A 20535-nucleotide genomic window follows, 5' to 3' on the forward strand; every position below is an offset into this window, starting at 1 on the left:
ATACCTTTAATTTGATGTTTCATACCTCTTAATCTGTCAACATCCCATAATTAAGCGCATTAAAGATTTTTATATGATTATAATATGAGTGATGTATAGGCATACTTACCATGCCCTTTTTGTTTGTGAAAATTGCTAGTCACTTATTTAATTCATCGAGTAGCTCCTTTATCTTGAAAGAAAACTGACCTTAAGTATATTAAAGTGTGCTAAACATGCAATTGCGCAACAACTTTCCTAAAGCCAACCATGAAAAGAGCAATATAAGATGATGTTGGGAGAATAATTATTACATAAATCAATCCTACTAGATAGAAGTCTAGAATACAATAGAGCATGTACAAATTAAAGTTTAAATAACCGTCAAGCTCCAATGTGGACGGCTTAATAATAATACAGTAATAATAATAATGATAATAAAGTTAAAAGGCATTTACAAAATCAGAAGGGGGAGCAATTAAACCAATTGGTCTTGCTTGTCTTTCTATGCTTCACCCATTATACATTGCTAATTCTTCTTTTGTAACATGAAGCTAGGCTACCAACATCAATCCCAACCCTACCCCCGAAAAAAAAGAAAAGAAAAAACCCAGTAATTACTACTAATCTGGGAAAATATGGACTTAATTTTTCTCCAATATATATGTATGTATAGATAAATATATTATCATTATTAATTTTTTTTTCTGTGCAAGATTTGGATGATAGGTTTAAGTTGGGAATTTGATGAACTCAGAGTCCAAAACTTAAGCGTTGAACTTGAATTGGTAATCCTTTGGGGAACTCGACGAATGGGTAAACAAAAGCTTGATCTTTCTCCGTTACTTTCCAATCGAAATTGATGACCAAATGGTGGATGAAAATTGCCATCTCTGTTCTAGCTAGTTCGGATCCTGGACATAGTCTTTGTCCTCCCCCAAATGGCATGAAAGTGTTTCCGCTAGTCGGGCTGGAGCTCGAGTTTGTGGCCGGTATGCCTCCCCGATTTACACCATTCTGAAAAGATGAAAACAACACATTAAAGATTATGCATGCATGGTCATAAAATAGTTGATGCAAATTATGCATGTTAATTGTGGATGATAAATTATTAGTTAGAATGTACTAAGAAATTGCATATATAAAATACACTTTGTAACTTGTCTCTTCTAAGGAAGAAATGTGACTTTAATACTTTGAATTGATCAAAATTCACAAGATTAGGTACATTGAATGGCAACCAACTCTTGCGATCTTTAAGTGAAGTACAATTTGAGAAAAATATTGACGAAGTACTACTATTCTAATAATTCTTTGACAAACATGCAACATTGCACCTTTTCTAATTTACTTTAATTTAGTACTCTTTAATGTTCTATTCCTTTACATTTATACTCTGTACTTTTTTTTATATATAATTAATTATCCTAATACTATGTACGGACAACTAGAATATCTTTTCAAAGGAAATGTTAAGGAAACTATGTCTAATGTGAAAGTATTTTGGAGAGACTATTGCATAATTCATAATTGCATTGTGTAACACTAATGTCCCACCTCCTATAATTATACCCACCCCTTCAATAAATACTAACTACTCTAGTAACAAGTGGTGGAAATATCAGTGCGGATTACACAATAATTTTCCTTGTACTAACTCAAAAAGGCTCGTATAACCCCAAAATCAACACCAAGTTATTATCCTAAGTAGTCTCATAAAGAAAGAGATGAGCAACCCTCCACAAAAGGGTTAATTTAACTACGTGAAAAACAAGACTTTAGATAACAACTTAGCCTTCAGATATTAACTCGTTCTATCAAATGAACAGGCCGTCATAACTCCAATATCAAAAGTATAGACATTAAGAACTTAGTGTAATTAGTAAAAGTTTAAGATCCAAAATGATTTTGGCTAACAAAAATCGTCATAAGGAATTGTACAGTATAAAAAAAAAGCCTATAACAATTGATGTATAATATGTGTATAATTGTTGTGTCCACTAAATCTAGGATAAGGTTTTTCAATTCTATAAATAATGATCAACTATGAACATGAACAACTGTAAAATGAATTAGGAGTTTTGTATTTTCCCTAAAACTAATAATTGAGCAGGGAGTAGAATTCATGAGATCATGCAATAAGATATCAAAGAATAATACGGAGTAATCAAAAGTAATGAACTTTTGTTGCATTATACAAAGTGTTTTTATTCTAATAAAAAAAGGGAAGAAATAAAACTTTCTGCTCCTTTTTCTTTATTTGAGCATCAAAAATGAATTGAAAAGGAAATTTGTTTATTATAAAAAAAGGAAAAATGTGATTTATTGCCATTTTGCAGGGGAGAAAATTCCTGGGGACCGACATCATGCTTTTGCGTTCCCGTTGAAAAAAGAAAAGACATGTTGCACGTGCAACCTACAGTCCCACTTCCACGTGGGGGAATTATCACTTTTGGACCACACCCCACTCACTCACTCACTTCACTTACTTAAATCACTTTCTCTCTCTTCTTTGGATGATGATGAGATGAGAGAGAAAATGTGGGGTTTGGTTAATCAAATCAAACCCCAACTTTCTCACAACCAAACCATCTAAACACAACCCTCCGTACCAGAGTGCTACACCCACGGGTTGATCACGACACTTCATACAGTGGGTCCTAATTAATCTTTTTCCCTATAACATTTGGTTTCTCAATTGGGAAAAAATATCAATTGGAGAACTAATTATGGCTGTTGTTCATTAGGCTTATGACTGTCTTTTTAAGGTCATTCCAGCATATATGTAAGATTAATTATGATGAAGGGTTTAAGGATGATTTTTAACCCTTAAATATATGTTACCCGCACTCTTCATTTCACCTCACGTACCCATATCAGACCCTCAACACTCGGATATGAGTATACATCCAAACCCTTCACTTTTAGTTCAAAATTATGAATTTTTTTTTTATAAAATAACCGAGTCAGATGCTTATACACATATCCGTGTCGAACATGGGTACCCGAGTCCAAGTAACATAACCTTAAACCCTTCATCATAATTAATCTTGTATATATGTCGAATTGACCTTAAAACATATGAATAGTAAGGGTTTAACATGATGAAAGGTTTAATGATTTTGTAAGTTAATTTAGTAAGAAATGAATATACTCAAATGCTTAGAAATTTTATTACTTTGTATGAAAAATGGAGTACTAAATAAGCTATTTCAACTTTTCAAGTGTCAATTTGATTTGGAGACTCATTAAAAAATTATGCACTTGTATAAAAGAAAGTTAGTACTCCATATCACCTATTCCTAATTCAGAATGTTAAAACAATAATGTTGATTGACAGACATAAACGAATCACGTACAGCTTACAAAAGAAGACAGAAAAAAAACAAAAAAAAAACTACTGGTGTTATATAGCTATCGAGACTCGAGAGTACACAAGTAAATAGTTGTATTAGTTGTTAAATGTGGAACTCAAGTTGAAAATTGACCAAACAAACAAAAACGTAGTGGTGCTCAGACTGCTCACCAAATATCTCATAACATTTATGACAATCAATTTAGTACTCCTTTCATTTTATTTGCCTATTTTATAATTTGTGGCTTATAATATCACTAACTGCAAAGTACAATATAGTGAAACAAAAGTACATGAACTATAAGAATCAAATTGTAAAATTTTCATTTCACTGAGGAATAGTGAGTTATCAAGAAACTATATACTTGTAAAGAAGTTATACATAGATAAATACTTTGATTAACATTGAAATAATATAAAATCAAATTAATAACATTTCCTTTTTATTGTATTTACAAATCCCCAAGTATACCCCTCTCACTCGGTTTATTGCTCTTATTTAGAATCTTTATGGAGACAAAAATGTCCAAAAACAAGAATAGTAAGACAATTTATTTCTTTAGATAACCAGACGTTAGTCTTATAATTTGTAACCATTAAATAGACCATTTATATTCAGCTACCCTGTTTAAGAAGCATGTCTTAGAACTGGTTCATATTTCATACCCGGGTGCAAACGGAAAGTAGGGCCGTCCTAAATGATCTTTCAATTTTCATAAATTAAATTTGCCCTAAACTTACATTTCACACACATGTTTAGGGGCATTGCTCTTTCATATGCGTGGTCCCCTTCCCTTATTTTGTCTCTAATCCTAAAACTGCTCTTATCGTCCCTAATCAAGATAAGTTTACAACTTTTAGTACTCTACCTCTCATTTAAAACTTCCCAAGCACAGTAAACTTACATATAATAAGATTATTTACTTAATATATAATAAGATTTCATAACTGAAACATTTGCTTCTTTTGATCTTCTAGTTGCTAGTCAATTTAATAACCCCAAACTTGTTTACCTAATTGTTAGCACACTGATCTATTTACTACTTACAATAATGTTTTATGTCACTTACAAGATAAACTTGAACTAGATTACAAGTACACATTTATCTTGTACTAGATCACAAGTACACATGTATAAACAAGTAAAGAGTAAACATCAACTGTGCAGCATCTAAGATAATGTACTTTTAACAAGCCTCTAGGCTGTACGTACGTCCCCTGATCCCCTCATTATCTCTTAATTTACTCTTACCGAGTTCAAAGTATATTTTTGGAATCGATTATTTTAAATAGACATTTAGGTTGTATGAATATAGAGAAAATTCAAACTTTATACATGTTATTCATGTCAAGTAATCGCCCTCTCGCTTTAAATGTTCTGTTTTTTCTTAAGAAAATGAGAAAGTTCCACTTGATGACTCCTAACACCTATGTTACTTGGACTCTTCATTTTACCTCTAGTACCCGTGTCGGACCCTCGACACTCGGACATAGATATGACACTTGAACACTTCATTTTAGTTCAAAATCATAGAAATTTTTCACAAAATAGCTGAGTCGAACACTTAGACGCGTACCCGTGTCGGATATGAATACCCGAGTCCAAGTAACATAACCTAACACTACTATAATATACAAACTACTAATCTTTGTCGACTTAATTCTTAAGTATCTTCATTTTTGAATTTCCTGATAAAAATCTACAATCTCTACATATTGGAAGTACAAGTGATTCATAAGAGGGACAACGAGAATTGGAAGAAAAACAGTTGGCAGTTATTTCATCACCTCTCACAAAAGCTTTGGATCCTCGTAGGGACAAGGAGGGAGAAGGTTTAGGGGTCAGGGAATAGCAACAACTCCTACCAGTTTGATTGCCTAGCCCATAGGATTAGGATACATGTCCCCAAAACTAGATAGGGCCCAATTCCCCTAAAAAATAAACCTTATTTTCGTATTTTCAACACATATAAATATGAATTAAAACGACTTATAGTTTGAATTAAAAAATATGTGTACTATTGTGCTCCGTAGATAGATAATAATATAATACGAGTACTTCTTGTTTAATGTACGGAGTACTACTTTACCAGAAATATACTAGAATTCTCAATGTATGTGTAAACATGGTTAAAAACGACATATATTGTGAACGGAATAGACGGTAAGGCGGAAAATAAAAGTAGGGAAAACTGACCTGCTGCCATCTCCAAGGGTTGAAGACATGAGGTTGGTCATAAAAGGCAGGATCCAAATGCACGGCTGCTAAAACCGGCAGCACTTTCCATCCACATGGAATGTCATAACCTTTACAACAGCAACATTACATTAATTAAACCACAGCAACATTACAATTAAATAAGATATCAACTTTCCGGCCGGCAAACTTCCCGTGAACCACCCAAAAAGTTTCCTCGAATAAATTATTAAAGTAAAACAGATATTAATTCATTAGTAGAGCTGACATTTACCTTTATACCGAACATCTTTAAGAGCCTTCCTATGCAGGAACCTTACTACATTGCCCAGCCTTAGTGTTTCGCTAATAACCTTCATTAATAAAAATACATTCAATATTGTTAATTATATACGATTAGTACCAATATTAATAATACTACCAGTGTTATTATTATTATTATTATTATTATTATTATTATTATGAACATGTACTTCTCATTAGTCACCACCTTCATTTGATCATTATTAATCAAAACCCCATAAAAGTTCTATTTTATGTTCCTAAATTTTGTATTGTTTCTCATAAACTCTAGTATAAATTAATTATTATTTAAACAATAAGGTTAAAAAAAATTTAAAATTAAAATATCATCAATATTATAAACGATGACTTAACAGGCTTAACCATGGTGTTAGACAGGATTTCCATATATTTCATGACGTAATGTTCAACAAATTTTTATGATTAAGAACTTAAAATATTACTTATATTTCATAGTGATTAAAATATTAAATAATACAGTTATACAGTCCTAAGAAGGCTTACACATTGAGTGAATTCCATTTTCTTGTAGTCATCCCAGTTCAACTCTTTCTCATCTGATTGCTGCTTAGCTCTGGCAATCATAAGGTGCTCTTCCTAAACATATTAAAACAAACAAATAAGCAAATGGGACCAAATTTTAAAGGCTGAATTACTCCATGATAATAATAATTTTTAGGAAAATAGGGCATACCCTTAATTGTTCAACAGCAGAAGGGGAGCCCTCCAAGAAAAAGATGGCTAATGCAATGGAAACAGAGGAAGTTTCATGTCCAGCAAACAGTAAACTCAAAATTAAGTCAAGTATTTGCTCTGTTGATAGATTGGAATACTTCAACACCCATCCAAGTAGATCATCTTCTTCAATATTTTCACTCCCATCATTCATCTTTTTCTTCTTCAACTTTTCCTCCATTTTCATCTCTATAAAATCTAGTATGGCTGTTCTTGACTGTCAATAAAATTTAGTAAATTGTTAATCATATAAGTATTAGTTTTCCTAATTTAGAAACTCAATTTTTGCATTTCACTAGAACAAATTTTACTATAAACAACCCATAATACCAAAAGTACCCTTGTGATATGGGAAATAATTTTGGCACTCCTATTAGTAAGTAGAGCACTGTAAAGTGAAAACTGTGCTCCCACAATGAAAATGCCAAAATTAAATTTTGGAGTGCCAAAATTATTTCCACTGTGATATATTAACAATTATGATTTCTGCACTCCTACCTCTACCTCCCCCCTCCCCCCAACAAAGATATTTTTTAGGACAATAATTTACCTTTAATGCCCTTCTATAAGGACTTCCTGGTAAATTGATAGGAGCTGATACCACACCTTTCATAAAATTAATATATTCCTTCTTTAGATGCTCTGTTTCAGCTTCCCCATGATCCAAACTCAGTATTTGCTTTGCCATCACATTGAATGTGAACTGCAAAACCCAAGATAAAAAAAAATGGTTTCATCCAGACAATCAATGTAAATGAGATAAAATAATTTTTTTTTTAAAAAAAAAAATAGAAAAAAAGAAAAAAGAAAATTCAAAGGTGCAGAAGAAAGATACCTTCTTAGCTTCATCTTGAGCAGAAAAGGTGCAATTCTCTTGCCAAGTTTTAAGAACAAGGACAGTCTGCCTCTCAACTTCTTTGATAAGATGTGCTTTAAGCCTACTGTGGCTCAAGAAATTGAGAGATATATTCCTCATATCTTTGTGTATCTCTCCATTCAAAACCAACATAGACCACTTTCCAAGTATCCCATCAATGCTACTTGGGTAGCTACTTTCAAACAACCTCCCTTCATTTTGAAAGATGAATCTATTCAGCCCAGCATCTGCTGATACAATTGTCGGTTCCCCAAACAAATTTGCCCTGTAAATCTTCCCAAACCTGCACAACTAATAAAACTTTAGAGAATTTGGGTGGATGAGACTACAATCTGCTTATTTGTATCTTACAAGTTTTATGGTGGTCTAGATGTATTCAATTTTGTTCTTAGGTAATCCAGAGTTCCTTTAACAGAGTGTATGAACCTATGAATATGAAACTAGGAATGCATGAACCTATGTAGGGAGAGTTCTAGCCTTGGTTGGGGCCTAGCCCGACTCGAATCAGAATTAGTCAGAGTCTAGTAAGCTCCTAATTACAGGTTGTAAACTAACAAAATATTAGAGCATATGGTCTTTTTCATTACCTTGCTATGTGTTGCTCCATGAATTTTCCAAGGGTGGTAGCTGGATGTGGCTTTAAGTAGCCAAAAGTTTCTCCAATAAAGGGTAAACCAGTGTTACCAGGAGGAAGATTTGGAAAGGGTTTCTTTCTCTTAAGGAAGCTGAGGGTCCAAGATAAAGCCAAAACAAATGGGAGAAGGTACAAGAAGAATTCTAAGTCAGACATTAGAGATTATGAAATAAGACTCAAAGCTTCAATGAAATTTGGGAAAGGAGTATATTTAATTTGTAAGCTTTTTGCTAATCTTCTCTCTTCCCAAATATGTGTTTGAAGAATGAGTCAACCTTGCAGTAAACAGCAAGACTGACAAGGGAGAAAGAAAAGAAGGTGGGTGTTTGAGGTTTGAATGGAAAAACAAAGAAGCAAAAACAATAACAAGACAAAGGAAGAGCAAATGTTTAATGAAAAACTTTGGAGCCAATAAGGGGGTTTATATAACCTGCTTTTTTGTCTTTTTAATGGCTAAATTAACTAAAGAAAAGGTAAAAGAAAATTAGAAATAAATAGAGAATTTACTGGTTTATTTTAAACAATAGAAAAAATAAGTATGACAAAGAACATCGATAATACATCTCCTTTGATCTACTTCACTACAAGATATTAGAGATATCAAGAGAGATGTTAGAGACATCAAAAGAGATCTCTCTTGATATCAATATTATTATCATATCCTTTAATTTTTGGTGTAATACGATATTATGTTATGTGAATATAATTGATATTTTGTAATCACTTATTATCTAGTTTGATTCTTGTAAATCATAGAGATTGTATTAGGATATCTTGTAACACTATAACCTTTTTTTTTTTTTTGGATATTAGGCTAATCCAGATTCTAGGCTCAATCCTAGATGGTTAGATTCTAGTCTCTTCCCAGTCGTTGCTGTGGAATTGTAACACTATATATAGTTGTATCCTATTATCAATATAATTAAGCTTTTTCATGCTCTCTTTTCGATATTCTCTTTCTCATAACTTTATCTCTATCACAAGACACTTTTAACACTATGGTTAATTAAAAAATAATAGCCTAATAGCCAATGGTGATCAAGCATTTAGCCATAACAGAGTATTGCTAAACGGACAAGTGGATGTACCTTTGCACGGGTGACGGCCAAATTAATGATAAGGAGGAGTTTATAATTATTTGAGGCTCTCAGACCTTATTAAATAACTTTTTGTATGTTGAATCAAAAATTTAATCTTTAGCTTAGCTTAGCTAGCAGGGGGCCAGTTTCCTCTCTGTATCTGATCTGAACATTCAAGTGCAATCAGGAGAGCAATGATTCCATGCAATTTAGATTTGCACTAAAGCTTCTATTTCAATTATTTTCATTAAAATAAATATATATAAATATAGTTTCGAAAATCTTATTCTGTACATGTTTTTATTTTATTTACATAGAAAACAAAAGATCAGTCCCAAAAAATGTACTCTGGTCTCAATTTTATTCTTTATATTATGGGATAATCTAAGATATATCAAAAATTATCACCAAAAATGCCACTCTTCTTTCACAGAAGTTTGATTGGGTTCCCTACCTTCCATTTTTGTTTGCTCCCACTTTCTTCATTTGATTTTTCATTGAAATTTTAGACAGACTCTGTTTGACCCCAAAAAATGATTGTGCGGTGGAACATCATATTTGTACTTGGTATTTGATTCTTGTTAAGTTTGATTTGTAATTGAAACGAAGAAGACACTAATTTGTTCCAATAAAACAATTGGAGATGCCAAACTCCCAACACCATATGATGAGCCTCTCAAAGCAGCCATACAACACTCAACAGGGTCCGGTGGAGGCCATGGATGATTAATATACTAGGTAGTTACAGACTTACAGTTTAGCAAATAGGTACACATAGATATAATAATAGATATTAAAAGGTGGACTAAGTTTACAATAGACTACACAACTTAATCAATATTTAACAATGCTAACAATGAGTCTATCTACCCTTATAGATATATAGATGCACAATCTTGCCGGTTTTAAGTTAGAGAAGAGCAACTATTTTGAGTGAAAGTGTTTCACCTTAATTTATTGCGAGACTTTGAAATTTATCTCTATAGAACAAAAATATACACTTATAAAATGAAAATCATGCTGTTTTCAAATTAAGTTATTGTGAAACTGCCTCATTAAATAATTTGATAATGGATAAATAGGACACTAGGTAGACATTTCAAATATTGTCTTCCCATCATTCTTTGGCACTACTCAGCCAAGCACCAGCTACTATGTACATGATGGAACACGATGAAAGTTACTGTAATTGTTTTCTTATGGGAAACGAAACCAGACAAAATGAGTTCTTTTCAGTGACATGATAAAATGAATTTGTTTGTATATAGAGTATAAAGATTAGTTTTTTTTTAAAAAAAAAAAAAAAGGTATTAAGAATAGTTAAAAATTTTAAGAAGTACCTCACAAAAACCCACAACAATAACAACAAAGTCTAAAATATATTTGAGGTCAGTGAATTGTTATAAGAAACCATCCCAAAAGAAAAAATAACAAGATTATCGATTGAACAAAAATTTGAATAAAAAACGTACAAAGTGAGAACCATAAATAGCATACAAATAAACTTTTAAGAGAGTTTTAAAACAATGGTAGGGATAAGAGAGGAAAAATATATGAGTAAAAACATAAAGATTTGAGAAAACTTAAACAAAGTAAATAAGCAAAGTTGGCAAAACATAAAGTACCTCTAGAAGGAAAAAATAATAATAATGGAGTACTAAATAATAATAATAAAATTTGGAATTTTTAATAAGTTATGAAATGTTTTACTTCCTTAAAAATTGTAATATCCTTTAAGTTTAGTTCTACCAAATATACTTCCTTATCTCTTTTTATTGGTTTAATATTAAATGACAATGGATTGTTTGGTTCGAGTCACACTCTAGGTGATGAGTCATTTAGTCATGTTTCAAGCTATTTCAAAGCATTTTTCATGTCCAAGTAGCTTATTATAACAATTTGCATTTATAACTTTTAAAATGGATTAGTCAATTGCAATATCAAACTTGAATGGAATTGTACAATACAGATATATTCAAATTGAATAATCAAGTAGTAAGCTTTACCATATCACACATTCACACCTACTAACAAATAAATCTTACTCCTATCTAATACTATAATTTTTTATTTTTCTTAAAAAAAAAAAAAAAAAAAAAAAAAAAAAAAAAAAAACCTATATAATCTCATTTAAATATAACAACCATGCTCCAAACTCACAAGTCCTTTTCAAAGATCTCAAACTAGTCTCTACTCTCTCTAGAGCCCTGAGAGCTAGAGTATCAATGATTAATATCATAGAAGTTGACATGGCACTCCCAAAATCGCATAACTACCTGGACTAGGGATGCTTAGCAAAATGATACTCGCAATTAGTGGCCACTAATTCTGAGATGGTTGATTGGCTGGTAAAGAAATCTATTATTTCTTTTATTTTTTTTTAAATGAGAGATTTGTAGATCTTAAATTATAATCACATTACACACTTACACAGCACTAATTTCCTCTATTATCTACAGTAATATATCATTATTATATGTCATGCTTATAAGCTAGAATATAAAAACCATTTGACTTTGCAATTTCATTTTTTTTTTTATTTTTCTATTTTAGTAAGGTAAACACTCACCTTAAGAGGATTTCCTCCCCTCTCCCATTAATACTCCTATGTTATGCACATTACTATTACATTCATCTTACAAATAAACTATGCTAAACAATACTGTTTTAAAAACCATCTAACTTTTGATTCTTCAATTCTTACCTATGCTAAAATTAACATTTCTAAAATGTAAGGTATATCTAACAATGTCTTCAATTCATCTAAAGATGAGCAATTAGGGTCTGTTCTCATTGATTGAACTGAGCTGAACTGAATTGAAATGAATATTTTATAAGAGAAGGAAATTAGGAACTGAACTGAACTGAGCTGAACTAAATTGAATTTCAACGTATGAGAACAGGCCCTTAGTGTAGGATAAAATTTAAAATCAGAGAGACATTCCACTAATTTTAATCCTCAATTTTTTTAGCACTAAGGTGTTGTTTGTTTGATAAGGGAATTTGTATTTCATGGGAATTAAATATCTATATCTAATTCCTAAGAATTGTCTAAACTTGTTTGATTAGGACGAACGAAGTTGTAAATCATGGGAATTTTGAGTTACATAGGGGGGTTAGGTAATTAACTTCCCATGCTTTGTGGAAAGCCACAATTCCCATGAATTGCAATTCTCCCATTTACACTTTTTATAGTCAACCAAACAACTCACTCATTTGCAAATTCCTATGATTTTCCACTTCCCCCATTTTATTTGTGCAACCAAACAAGCCCTAAAGATACATCCTTGGATACTATTTTCACATTCTCCTATAAGTCCCAAAAAAAGGTGAAGAGTCACACAACATAATTAGTCATGATAAGCTTAGCCCTATCATGAATTCCTTTTTTACCATAAAAATCACAAGAAACCTAATTAGGAAATACAAGATCAGATATCCTATGATGGCAATAGTATTATCAACCATTAAATTATGCTAATCTTATTAACTATGACATATACTTGGGGTATTAATTGAGTACAATTATCTTATAAATTATTTTTATTGTTACTTGTGAAATGGACCGTTTATTCTTAAATACTTATCTAATTAACTCAAATTTCATACTCCCTCCATCTCTTTATTAATGTTCACTTTCTATCATTTATTTCTCACATAATAAAGAGAAAGTGGACATTAATAAAGAGATGGAGGAAGTATAAAATAACTAATGAAAATAAATTTAATTATTTAAAGAGTAAACCCTACAATTCTTTAAAAACTTGTGATTTGATAGGTCAAAATTATTGATTTCAATACCACAAATTTTTGATAACCCTTTACAGCTAGGGGAAAATAATGAATCAATAATTGTCATAAAAATAAAGCAAAGAGCAAAGAAGAGAACTTCCAGAAATAATCATAGTCACCCAGCTTTGCCACAGAAGCAATCTAAAGCGGATGGCCAACTAAGATCCCTACATTGTTGGTCTTCACGTGGAATAACACTCTAATTGGCCGTCTAATTCTTCCAAGTTTTCTCTCTCCACCAAATCACATGCTTAGAGAGAGAGTGGGGGTGTTATGCTCAGTGGCCTATGACTAATAACCATCATATGTTCATCATATATATCCTCACCCAAATACCCAATATTAAACCCAGAGCATATAGTTCACCATCAAATGAAACATAACATACTCTGTCCGTGCCAAAATTAGAAAAATGTACTACATCTGAACCGTGTATCTCAGAGTAAAATTTAAGTACTTGTAGATGTATTTTAGGAAAATATTACTACCTCCGTCCCATAATATAATTTTTATTTATGTTTTTTCGCGGTATTTAAGAAATGTAGGGAAAAAGTGAATATAGTACATCAACAATTATAAACAAAAGTTAAGGGAGAAATTGAATGAAGTACATAAAAAAAAAAAAAAGGTGAAAAGTGCAATAATAGACGAAAGTTAGAGAAAGAAAGTGGAAAATTCAAGAATGATTTAGAAAGTACAATGAATAAAGTTAAAAAAATAAGAGTACAATGGTCTTTACATACTAGTCTAAAATAGAAACAAGAATAATATTTTAGATCTCCAAAATAGGAAAACAGAAACTATAAATCTATAACATGAGATGGAATGAGTATATACCACTATAGGTCATAGAGACATATAACCTATGTTACTCGGACACTTCATTTCACCTCACATACCGGTGTCGAAGCCTCGACACTTGGACATTGGTATGACACCCGAACTTTTAATTCAAAATCATGGAATTTTTTCACATAATAGCCGAGTCGGATACTTGAACACATACCCATGTTGAACATGGGTACTCGAGTCCAAGTAACATATCATATAACAAGCTAAATTTAAAGATTGACTATGTGTAAACATTAATTGTAGCAGTTTACGCATATTTTCAACATAAATTCTCAACTCTATACTATTTTTAAAAATCTATATTTTATTACACCATATTAATGAGGTTTTACCTTAAAACTTGAGGTTTTGGATACTCCAAGTAAAGTTGTCAATTTCAATTCCACCAGCTTATACAAGAAAAAAAAAACTCTTATATCCATATAGTGATAGTATAGATAAACAAAAAATTAAAAAGGTTACTATAAAAGTTTGAATGTTCTTAATACTCGTAAAAGGTACTCCCTCCGTTTTTTTTATATGCATCACTTTGGCAATTGCACTATTCATATACCATGGTTGACTTAATTTTTTCACCTCTAAAAAATGAATATATGTTATTATATTATATATCATTAGATTCGTCATAATGTCTAGTTTCATAATATAATTATGTTACAATTTTTACTAGTACACAATTAAAGATAATTATGGTCAAAGTAGCGTCTCGAAAATATACCGGTTAAACTGATGGATATAAAAAAAACAGAGGGAGTATCTCAATCAGTTGTTACAAATATAAAAGAATATCGAGATAATCAACATAATTTTATCCTAAAAAAGTTACCACCTAAATTTGCATATAAATGATGTAAAGAAGATGATGATTTCACAACATAAAGTATGATAAGTTATTTAGCAAATTAATGATGAAAGTTTTCATGCATTGACTTGCCATAAAATCAATTTAATTAAATTTTTTGAGTTAAATATATTAGTACCCGTATTTTGTATTAAAGAAATATCCAAAAATCAACAGATTTAATCGATTAAAATTACATTTAAAATAAAAAAGTAAAATTCTGATTTCAAGACAATGAAGAGACACTTGACTAGAACTTCATGAAAAAAAAAAAAAAGAGAGAGAGAGAGAAAAGAAAGAGAAAAGAGAAGAAAAAAAATGAATTGATTATTGCCTAACCACTCGTGCGGGTTGCCCAAAGATAGTGGCAGACCAATGATTGCAAATAGTAAAGTAAAATTTCTTTTCATTGCATGGGAAGCATTATCATATCCACGTGTGTTGACCACAATGCATGACGGCATGGGTCTTCGAGGCTAGAGTAAGTTAGAGCAAAAAAATTGGATAAAAAATTGGGAAAAAATTTATTACCCAACCACCACTTAAGGGTTGTACTTTAATGCATGGATCTTTAAGATCCGTTGCTTTACAACCCGATCTGATTAGACTCTCTAACATACTTTCGAGAATAAATTCAAAATTAGTATGATGACAAAAAAATTGGGTGTGACAAGCTTAATTAAGACTCAATTCTCTTAGACTTATTTTCAAATTAGTTTAATTTTAGTTCAATACGAAGTATAAATTACTCCCTCTGCTTTTTTAAGTTAACACCTTTCTATTATCATCACTGGCGGAGCCAGGATTTTCAAATTGGGGGGACAAATTATGGATATAATATAAAAGCGAAGACAGTTGCATTATAATGTATTTAATCCTGATATACCAAAGTACCAACAAGAATAGAAGTATAAGCAATCACATGATAATGCACTAACAGGATTATAAGCAAAGGATATCACAAAATCTAAAGTGTTGCACATAATGACACTTAATCAACAAAAACATAATAAAAGCAGAACCAAATATACTTGCCTAATGGAAGTCCATTTAATATGGGCAGCTCCCAAAGATTGTGTTTGTACATAAAAATGGCTAAATGTTGCTCCTTCACCGATGATCACCTCAAGAACATAATTAGTCCAATAACACTTGTTACCATCTCCACCTAAAAACACCTCAACTATACCCACCTCTCCTCCCTTCTATCAACACCAATACTCTCGGGTTCGAAACCGGCAACATATTCGACTCGGCATCACTCCCTTTCAGTGAGAAAGACCTCAAATTTAAAGGGGCATCAACTCGGCACCCTTCAGGCACATAAATAAAGATCAAATCAGGAGCACCAACCCCATTTAAAGACCAAAACAAATCCCCTTCAATATTTGACACAAATTCCGATACCCTTTTCAGAATATATAGCCTCAGAAAATAAGTAAAGTATGGGGAGAAAGAAAGGGTTATTGGGTTAACAATTAAAATTGCAAATTGGGGATTTCAAATTTTCAATTAGAAGAACAAATTAATATATTTAAGAGTTAAGACATACCTTTAGATGCAGCGAAGACCAGAAGATGACCGAGGCGGCGACTGGCGACTGACGGACGACCGACGACGATGAGGGGTTTGGCAGGCAGCGACCGAGCGACAGACAGGACTTTGGTTTTTTAATTTTGGTGACTGTCGAACGGAATTGAAGGCTGTCCGCTGTGCGCTGTCGTCTGTCGAACCTCGTCATTGGCCTCACTGCTGCGAACTGCCGGAGAACGGTGGACAGCGTCAGGCGACTCTGGCGAGGTGAGGGCGAATCGAAGAGAGAGAAATTAAAAATTGAAAAACTTAGGGTTTGGCTGCAAATGTCGCACAGAGCACTCTGTAATTGCTTTTTTTGTTTTTTTTTTAAATTTTTTTTTTTATTTTTTTTTTTAATTTTTTTTTTTTTTGAAAATGGGGGGACAAGTGTCCCCACTCGTCCCCTTCTAGCTCCGCCCCTGATTATCATGCTTGTCAACGTATGTTTTTAACGCTTAAAAACTTTAATTATCAACATTACGAAGTACTCCCTTCGTTTTTAAATAATTCCTCCATGCGCGGAGTTTTAGGAGAAATTGGAAAAAGTACTGTAATAAAATATGAAGGTAGTGGGGTGGGTGGAAGAATAAAAAATTATATACTTAAATTGCATACCTATACAAGGTTTCAAGTTTTGATCGATATTTGCGGAGCTCTTCCTGGGAATCCAATGGTTACGCTGGAAGAAGGACTAACAGTTATAACAGCAAAAGTAGTGGAGAGAATTGGAGGAAAGAGAGTATGAAATTAATAAAATATGATTTATGTTGGGTCCTTTAGGTGAGAGAAATTAATTAAATATTGTAAAAACTTTCCAAATAGGGAAATGGAGCAAGTATTTAAAAACAGCCGGCAAAAGCTAATGAGCGCCCCCGGGGCGTTAGATAAGAGAATTAAAGTGCAAATATTAGAGTAAAATTAACATTAATTACACCGAACGACGTGTGATTTTGTCATGAATTCCTAACTTAATACCATTTCAACCAATATAATTTATCCTTATCTAACGCCCTGGGGCGCTCGTTAGCAAGATCGTAATAAAATATATACATTGATGATTCAAAGAAAATCCCACATAACTATATTTTATCGTATATATAAATCACAAAAGCGAGTCAAAGTGTAAGTCTGTGAATAGTGTAAAACTCAAATGGTGTAAACTAAAAAAACCGAAAGAAATATTATTTTATTTAAATTCAATTTATTTACATTAAGTTTGGTCTACTTTTAGTTTTTTTTTTTAATCTACCTTAGCCCTAAAAAAAGGCATAACTACCTCTGTTTCTTAGCATTTACAACAAAGAAATTTTTTATATCTCACAAAAAATACCCTTTAGTTGCAAATAAAGTAAAAATGGTAAGAACACCTAAAAATGACTTTGAAGATAGTTTTAACAACCCTACACAAAGCCACACCAATTTCCAACACCTAATGTTTACAAATTTTCTTAGGGTCTGTTCTCTTCGGTTTAATTGTAGTTCAGTTCAGTTCTGTTCCTAACTTTCTTCTCTCATAAACAATCAGTTCAGTTCAGTTCAACTCAATTCCGTTCCTCATTTTCTTCTCTCATAAACAATCAGTTCAGTTCAGCTCGGTTTCATTCCTAATTTTCTTCACTCATAAACAATCAATTCAATTCAATTCAGCTCAGTTCCGTTCCTAATTTTCTTCTCCCATAAACAATCAGTTCAGCTCAGTTCCGTTCCTAATTTTCTTCTCTCATAAACAATCACTTCAGTTTCGTTCCTAATTTTCTTCTCTCATAAACAGACCCTTAGATATAACTTGAGCTTGTTCATAACTCACCAATGTACCACATACACAATATACCTCCTAGGCTCACACATATTAGCTCATTTAAAATCCTTAAAATTAAGCAAAGCTAGTAGACAAAATAGCACTAAATGTACGGTTTTACATGATAAAATTTGCCACAAACTTATCAAGAATAGGGGGTTCAATCTCAATCCCTGGGCCATCCTTAATTTCTACAACCCTATCAAAATGCGATTAGAATACCGATTCAATCAATGTCAAACAAGCAAACAAATATTTTGAATACTCAATTCAACCATCAATTTCTACAAAACAAAAAAAAAAAACTGAGATCAGCTATAAATAACTATTCTTAAAATCAACCAAAAAGCAAGCAAAAACGAAACAAGGCCATTATTAAACGATGCACACATGAAGCCATACGTGCCCCACTCCATGATAACAAATTCCAACGTAGGAAGGAAAGAACACGTATGGTATGACGATATATTGACCCTGCTCTCTTCTTTTCTTTTGGGAGGATATCCATAAAAACAATTATAGCTTTCTTCTGCTGCTGCTAGTACACTGTATATATATACATATACATACATAAAGGTGGTCAAACTTCTACAATGTCTAGGCCCCTTGGTTAGAGAGCCAAGGACGATCCTACAACTGCCTTAACATGTCCTTACACAACATTCAGCCCCTCGTTTAGCTCCACTCATTTTTGATGTGTTATCCCATATATTTAGACGACGAGTCTCCAAAAATTTGTCCTATATATGTATTAATAGATATCCTTACAAGATTTGCGTAATACCTTAGGCCATATAATTTCTCACTTATAACCTCATTTTAACTTTTAATCATTCTTCTCCTCAATATTGTCTCAACCCATGTCCCATATACCCTAACAAAATGTTTGGATAGAGAGAAATGGAAAGGAAAAGAAAGGATATATCTTTGGTAACAATATGTTTTAGAGTTAGTTGCGATCTATCTATAACAATAAACTGCACCTCATCAAAATCGCCTCACCTAAACCACAAAAGGCGCATGACCACAAAAATTCACTAATTAAAAAGGGAGAGTGGGAATGTAATTTTGAAATACCCAAAAAGAAAAAGCATGAATATAATTAAGGGACGGAGGGAGTAAATAAAAATCTAATTGAAGTACGAGTATTTCAAAATCAGTATGGGGAAAAATGATTGAAATTAGTGGTTCCTGGAAATTCCCAACACTAAAGGAGCAATTTTACTAATTACTAGCTTGACTATCAGAGTTGAAATTATAAATTAGATTAGTCAAGCAATATAATTTTATAAGCAAGTTAATTTGCTCGACAAAAAGCTAATCGGCAACTTAGCACTCAATTAACTAACCATTGAGACAAAAATGAATATATCTTAAAATCTTACGCAACATTATAAGCTACTTTGACAATAGCTTCTCATTGGAGATGCTAATTGAGTTAGCTGCATGATGTACTCCCTTCATTCTAGGAAGTTCAACTCGTTAATGGTAGACTTGTTTCTAGGAATCCGTGAAAAAAAAGTGAGCGGGTGTAAGAAAAAAGAGAGTAGAGTGAGAGATATGAGGTAAAGACAAAAGAATAGTGAGTGTAAGAAAATATTTACATAAAGAGACAATTTAAAAAGTAAAAAAAAGTGTAAATAGAGTTGGGTAATAGGATAAGATGATAACAGAAAAATATTGTGAAAAAAAAAAATGAGTTGAACTTTTTGAAATGGCTCAAAATAAATTATGAGTCAAACTTCTTGGAAACAAAGGGAGAATAATTACTTTTAATAATAACTTAATTCAATTAACATGGTATTTATCATGTCAACCGTGGGACAAAATCTCCACCATTTTCTATTTATTTCCTTTTAGCTACTGCAAACTGCAAATCTAAAATAACATGCCTCTATATTTGTCTTTTCTTCTAATTAAGTGAATGCAATCTCTTCCTTTTAATCAATTTACATTATGCATTCTCCAACCGCTAGACTGTTCTAATTCAGTCAAATGTTTTAGTAATTGGTATACTTCAGTAATGAGGTTAAACTACCTTCAGGTTTTATGCAGATAACTTCAACTGTATTATTAAAGACCCAAAATTCTCCAAATCTTACAGCTTATAAGAGCGGAAACATGTAATACAGACTCAACTTTCAACCTTCTTCTAACACATGAGAATTATACTACCATTTATCTCCAAACAAATCTACAGCAGATCATCCATGCACACGAAAGTCCATAATTTTAAAGGTTTAGGTTTACCCGTGAAAGTGAGAGTTATCCCAGGGTAAGTTATAATCTATATAATTCTTTAATGCAGAACAACCCATGAATGTGTAAGCAATCATCAAGTAATCAACAAAGCACACCCACAAACAACTATTTATACCATTTAAGCTAAAGTAAAAGAGCAAGAAGATATAGGATAATGTAATGAGTTTTATAGTTGCATCATAATGTATAGCTAATTGGATAATGGTTGAAAGGTTGTCATAGTATTCAAATCCAAACTAATTTAATCAAAGAGTGG

The 20535-nt window shown here is 32.0% G+C and overlaps 1 protein-coding gene across 1 annotated transcript; it reads right to left on the reverse strand.

Annotated features, from left to right (window-relative positions):
* Positions 1 to 274: 274 nt before the first annotated feature.
* On the reverse strand, positions 275 to 8584 carry LOC110722522 (cytochrome P450 90B1-like). The gene is made up of 8 exons (XM_021901794.1): positions 8034 to 8584; positions 7405 to 7729; positions 7120 to 7272; positions 6529 to 6786; positions 6339 to 6431; positions 5806 to 5884; positions 5532 to 5641; positions 275 to 996 (listed from the first exon to the last, which is right to left on the reverse strand). The coding sequence occupies exons 1-8, from the start codon at positions 8234 to 8236 to the stop codon at positions 733 to 735; spliced, it is 1485 nt and encodes a 494-aa protein (XP_021757486.1). The 5' UTR covers positions 8237 to 8584; the 3' UTR covers positions 275 to 732.
* Positions 8585 to 20535: the final 11951 nt, after the last annotated feature.

The sequence above is a fragment of the Chenopodium quinoa genome, unplaced genomic scaffold (assembly GCF_001683475.1).
Source record: "Chenopodium quinoa cultivar QQ74 unplaced genomic scaffold, ASM168347v1, whole genome shotgun sequence".
Taxonomy (NCBI): domain Eukaryota; kingdom Viridiplantae; phylum Streptophyta; class Magnoliopsida; order Caryophyllales; family Amaranthaceae; genus Chenopodium; species Chenopodium quinoa.

Bases quoted from the DNA above. Each gene is read 5' to 3' on its own strand.
- LOC110722522 (XM_021901794.1), bottom strand. From the start codon at position 8,236: ATGTCTGACTTAGAATTCTTCTTGTACCTTCTCCCATTTGTTTTGGCT. The intron at 7,730-8,033 runs GTAATGAAAAAG...TTAGTTGTGCAG, and splicing joins ATGGAGCAACACATAGCAAG to GTTTGGGAAGATTTACAGGG. The intron at 7,273-7,404 runs GTATCTTTCTTC...TGGGTTTTGCAG, and splicing joins CTCAAGATGAAGCTAAGAAG to TTCACATTCAATGTGATGGC.